This window comes from Myxocyprinus asiaticus, chromosome 4 (genome assembly GCF_019703515.2).
Source record: "Myxocyprinus asiaticus isolate MX2 ecotype Aquarium Trade chromosome 4, UBuf_Myxa_2, whole genome shotgun sequence".
NCBI classification, from domain to species: domain Eukaryota; kingdom Metazoa; phylum Chordata; class Actinopteri; order Cypriniformes; family Catostomidae; genus Myxocyprinus; species Myxocyprinus asiaticus.
In genome coordinates, this window is record NC_059347.1 from 48,068,746 (window position 1) to 48,074,701 (window position 5,956).

General features: G+C 36.9%; 1 protein-coding gene across 2 annotated transcripts in view; it reads right to left on the bottom strand.

Annotated features, from left to right (window-relative positions):
* The window catches only part of arhgap25 (Rho GTPase activating protein 25), a 31,095-nt gene extending 25,225 nt beyond the window's left edge, over positions 1-5,870 (bottom strand). Inside the window, exon 1 of one of the 2 annotated variants that reach the window (XM_051684173.1) lies at positions 5,170-5,870. In XM_051684173.1, the coding sequence (XP_051540133.1) occupies positions 5,170-5,233 (64 nt within the window). In that variant the 5' untranslated portion in view covers positions 5,234-5,870. Of the gene's footprint in view, positions 1-4,622; positions 4,781-5,169 lie in introns of those variants that run through there. The other variant, XM_051684182.1, reaches the window with a different exon arrangement.
* Positions 5,871-5,956: the final 86 nt, after the last annotated feature.

Genomic DNA, 5,956 nt, shown 5'->3' on the forward strand with positions numbered 1-5,956 from the left:
TTTTGTGCAGCTATGCTAAGGGTTCTTTACCAGGTCAAAGTGTTATTATGGCATATTGACTCTTTCCCACCGTAAGTTTGAGAACTGAAACATCCAAAAAAAGGTCCCTCTTTCAAATCTATTGCGTTCTAAATGATGTTTCATTTCAATATCATCTTTGTCTCAGATGTTTCTGCTAAAATTCTTTAGGAGAAATAAAAGTAAGAACAAATTAGACAATTGCTGACACAAAAACTATAGAGCTTAAAATGAATTGATAGCATCAATCAGATTATTTGGTCTTGGAAGAAGTTAATGGGAATTGAGAAACATTTGTTTTCATAACAAAACCAATTAAACCTCTGACTTTTGATTGCAGGTCAGATTCAAACACAGTTTGTAACATTGAGTGCATTTACATGCTCAATCTTCCACATATTGTGCTTAAAGTTGCAGAATGTAAGATTCAGAAACCCTTGTTATTAATGACACCTGTGGCTGTTAAGTGAACTGCAGCCAGCTACCTGTTGCTCGCACTCGTGCACACGCTCCATAGGGACGCGAGCGAGCGAGCATCGACCAAAACAATGACGTAACGTACAAAGAGACTGAACGTGATTCACCGGCATCATGCTGACAGATGAGGTAGCATAATTAAAATTACACAGTTATGATTGTTTTACTACAAACTTTGAGACTAAACTAAAACTACTTATCAGCTAACACAGCATACTGATACACACACAGCTACATACTACCGAACTATACCAGACAGTTTACTGTTGCACTGCACTGTTATGTTGCACTATTGTATGTTTTGTATGTCATATGTTGTACTACGAATAAGAAACTAGCATATTTGCTTAAATGTATCCTTTATACCTGACATTTAGTATAAAGAGAAGATCGTTGAAATTATTTTAATGTTACGAAGCAAGGTAGCTTGCAATTCGTCAGCATTAGCAGGCAAGATCAAGTTAGCTAAACTGACCCAGATCAATCCTTATGGCACTATATTTCACATGCTTTGCACTTATGTAAGCTTACCTGTCCAATAAGAAGAACGCCAATTCAGGGTCGATTTTGATCCCCAAAACCGAACGAAGGTCCCTCCAGGAATCAAATGCCCTGTCGATGTTCACTCTAGTTTTCGCTCGACCATGATCACGTTCCCGCTTAGCCAGACAGGATTCAGTAGATAAATGGTTTTTTTTTTTGGTTTTTTTGGCTAACTCAGAGTTTGTGTAGGAGTTGGTGTTGTGCTGGGAGCCGGATGTTTGCTGGATTCCATCTCTAAGATAACGTTACCTAGTGTTGCAGTTTGTTGTCGCTGTTGAATAGCGGAAGAGAAGCTATTACTGTCTGAGGCAAGGCTCTCGGGAGCGCGCATAAACGTCACATCCTTTGGACTTTCCTGGCAAAAGTGACCCACTACCTTCGCATGAAAATCAGTCTACAGACTTTAATAGGCAACCTAGGAAGTCCGGGAAGGGCTCATTTAAGTTGCGTTACAAGCAGTTCACACTTTGGCAAAAAAAAGGCGAATATTACATGAAAATTGTTACATATTGCACCTTTAAAGGAATATTCTGGCTTCAATACAAGCTTAGGTCAATTGACAGCATTTGTAACGTAATATATTTTGACTTGCCAAAACCCTAAAACAACTGTAAAAAACAAAAACAAAAAACAATGATTTAAACAACTTTACATCTTAAATGACACTAATGAAGAACTAAAGTAGGCCTAAGTGTTTTTATTAAATTATAAGCTTCACATTTCTGCCTTTTTTTTTTCCTCTCCCAATTTGGAATGCCCAATTCCCAATGTGCTTTTAAGTCCTCATGGTCTCCCCCTCACTGTAAGTGCCTCACTGTAACCTCAATTTTTACTGTTTTAAAAGACAAGAAGGGGGAACGAGTCAAAATATTGTTTTGTGGTAATCAACATTACACCACAAACGCTGCCGATTCAGCTTAACTTTTATTGAACCCAGAATAACCATTTAATAATCCGACAACGTGTGTGGTCAAGTAAATGCCTTATATGGCGTTCCTTTATGGGGTATGGTCATAAACAGCATAAACTGATTGAAAAATGTAGATTTTTTTGCCCTTTTTATTCATTTCCTGTTGACTGCAAATACCTTTAATGCAATTTTTACCAATGCACACAATTGTTATGTGTATGCCTGTTTACATTATATGCAGAGAACAATCCAATGATTTCAAATCCCATGTAAATTTTTTAATTTTGATAGTTATCACTTATCAGCACATTGGTGTGCATGTACGATAAACATGCTAACTATTGAGATCTCTTCTGAAACTTTAGAGGAGACACATGTGAGATCACTAGGGCCTTTTTCTAAGGAGACATATCTGAGAAGCAGGAGACTTGAACCAAAATCTCCATTTGACATAATTAGTGTCTAGGAGAAACAACTGAGATATTAAAGAGATTTCAGCTTGTGATTTTGTTTTCATACGAGACAGACCAGAGCAAAAGGAGGGTGGGTAGTGAGCCAAGCGAATTGAGAAATTAAAAAGGGAGGAAAGAAAATCAATATGTCTTGGGGTGGCAGCAAAAAAGAAAAGGATACAACTACTTGACTTTTATCTATCACTATTTGTTTTGGTGTGTTTTGCATTCACTTAGAGTACTTAAGTTACACAACACTACATGCACTAGGCCTATACAGACTTTAGAAGTCAATTTTATAAGAAAGTATCGACATATACAGACATAGACTGCAAACAAGCAGCCATTAACTGCAGTTGACAAGAGATGGTGTCATCAAGATTGAGCAGCTTGATGCTTTTGGAGTTCAATTCACTATAACCCATTGAGTTGAGAGGAAAGGGCAGAAGAGAGAGAACTTTCCGGGTTAGATAAACAGGAAGTTGCTGCCTCATCAGTCACAGGAAGTAGGGTTTTTGAAAGATCCCCACCTAACGTTAGTCTCTTTGATCTATTTTGAGATCATCTTCGTTACTGTTCTATCTTCTGGACCGTGGGCCCACACACAGTGCTCGCCTTCAGGACTCACCCATTTCAATGACACAAGCTGGGATCATGGGAGCTTTTATTGAGGGGAAGGGAAGAGAGTGGGTTCAAACTCCCCTTGAATTACCAACAAGATCATAGCAGAGATGCAAGAAGCGATTTACGTCACAACAAGCTGTTTTGCGTCAGGCTTAAATGCTTGACATTAATGGCAAGATGTTGATCGTTCCCTTTCAGCTGAGCGCTGTTACGTCAACTGAACGAAGCCTAGCATACGGCAAAATATTCTATTGCTGGGTCTTTGGCTGAGATGCAATGATGTGGACATCTATTTTTATTGGCAGATACTATATTTTGTGCAACAGGGACGTGCAGTCTAAAGTCAACCTAAAATCAAAATCGACCCCATTTACTTCCCTACTAAACGTTCCTGGTCTTATTGTGAATGATTCCTCAGTGCATATTATTCCAAAGAGAAAAACAGTTGTCTGCGTGATCTTTCTTTTTCAGCTAACGTCACAAATACCTCTTATTTATCTGTCATATAGAGACCGCGTTTCTTGGTCCAGTGAATTAACAGCCAAAATATTTTTTTCATTTGTATTTTTATCTTGTTTTCCAATAGAAATGTCAAAAAATTTAAAACAATATACATTTCCTTGTAAGCAAAATGACAAGATATTTAATCTTGTTTTCAGAGAAATCTAACACAATTGTTGATGTTTAAGCTTAAAACGTATTTGCCAATGGGAAAAATTAACTCACTTTTCCTTAGAATTAAGGGAAATTATCTTTACATTTTGTTAGATTTGTCATAAAATAAGACAATGCAAAAAAAATAAAAAAAATAAAAATAAATCATTTTTAATAGATATTTGTCTTTTTTTTTCGTAAAAATATATAAACATCCTAAAAACTATATTTACTTGAGAGCCAAAATGATAAATGAAAGATATTTTGTCTTGTTTTCAGACAAATCTAACAAAATATATTGAGGTTTATTCTTAAAACAAGAAAAAATAAAAAAAATAAAAAGAAACTGCCAACGGGGTAAGAAAAAATAAATCTCAAATGGTAAAACAAGTTACTTTTTCCCTAAAAGTACTTTCTTGTCTTAAAAAAAATTGTCATTTTGCTTCTTAAGTAAATGTATCTTGTTTCAAGAATGCTTATATATTTTTACTAATATATATATATATATATATATATATATATATATATATATATATATATATATATATATATAAAATATATTTGCAGAGTAATTTTGTTTGTCAAGCAAATATATCTTTTTTTAGATATTTCTACTGTAAAACAAGACAAAAATAAAAAAAAAATTGAATATTTATATACATTTCCGTATATAGCCTACGCATACATATACTGGCACACACACACGCACACACACAGCGGTTTTATGTTGACTTTAAATAATTGGGGTGCACTATACAGTACTGTACGTTGCTTTGGGTAAAAAGTGTCAGCGAAATCACAAGTAACAATACACAAAGCAGCTCCATAAGCAACTATAACTGAACAGCAACTTTGCTATTGCAACTCAAACAGTATGCCAATCTGTCATATTCATCTATATAAAAACACTCCATTGCAAATAGGCCTAGATCATCATACAACACCTGTGTGTTGGTCCATTGCAGGCTTCTTTGTAGAATACTGCTTAAAGGATAACCAAATTTATCTCTGGCATACGGCTTCACCACATACTGATTAACAGATAATGATGTGGCATTTAGCATCTGCTGATAGTTTAAGTCGAGAATGAATGCGTTTCTAAGGCAGAAGTGAGTGTTGCACCGCCTTCCTGTCAGCAGCGTGTGAAGACTACACACAGAGGAAATCACAAACGTTTTGTATCTCCACCAGACGAATCACCATTAAACTGTCTCTTTTCATACTTAATTTTAGCACATATGAAAAGCATTCTTTATAACTCCTTGCAGGTGTTTGAATGTGGACTGTAGATTGCCTCAGGGTGAATTCTCTACTTTCACTATGTCACATATGTCTGTGATTTACAGATATTAAAAGCATCAGCCCGTTTGTACTATCATGGCACAGTGACACACACGAACCAGTATAGATCAGTCCAGATCATGTTAAACTTTAAAAACACCAAATTAAGTTACATTAAGGGAACGGACACACACACACACAATCACTCACCTATCTTGGCAGTTTCAGCTCTGAAGGTGCTGAAGTCCCAGTTGCGAGGTAGTCTAAGAGACATTTCTTCAAAATCGGACAAGTTTACACACACACAAACACGCTCGCACACATTCTCTTTTTCACACGCGCACACACACACTCACACACACAAAACACACAGTGTCTCCTAAGAGTACATTCTTTCGAATCAGCCCTCTCTTCTTCTCTATACTTCCTCCTTCTGCTGATCTGCTGCTTATTCTTCTTCTTCTTCTTCTTTCCCTTTCTTTTTTACCACTTCCAAACAAGTCGTATCTTGCCCCTCCACTCGATAGAGTTTCTGTCACCAAAACACAGTTACTTGGAAACTCCAACATCCAGCATGTTTGTCAGACTGTAGCGTCACGGTACAGACCGAGCAGTCAGACGGAGAAGAACAGCGCTGTCACCCCTCGAACCCACAAACTACTTGCACTGAGGAAGTGGCACCTTCAAGCAGGCCTAGAAAACGATGGTGGAAGGATGACTTTTCACTCAGACAAAAATGCAGGCGACAATCGTGCCTCAATCAAGGGGGCCACAGATGTCATCGTTTTCTTGAAGAGATGCAGGACCATGGTGTTTCTTTGCTGGCAGAGGGGAAAAAAAGAGCAAGATCTTCTGGTCTTAACATCTACAATGAATAAAAAACAAATCTCAAGTTGTCATACACTGGCCAAAAAAAAAAAAAAACCTTCAACTTGCATCTGAAATAAAAGGAAGTTCAAACAGCAGGAGGAAGAGAACGAGTGTGGGTGTATATATA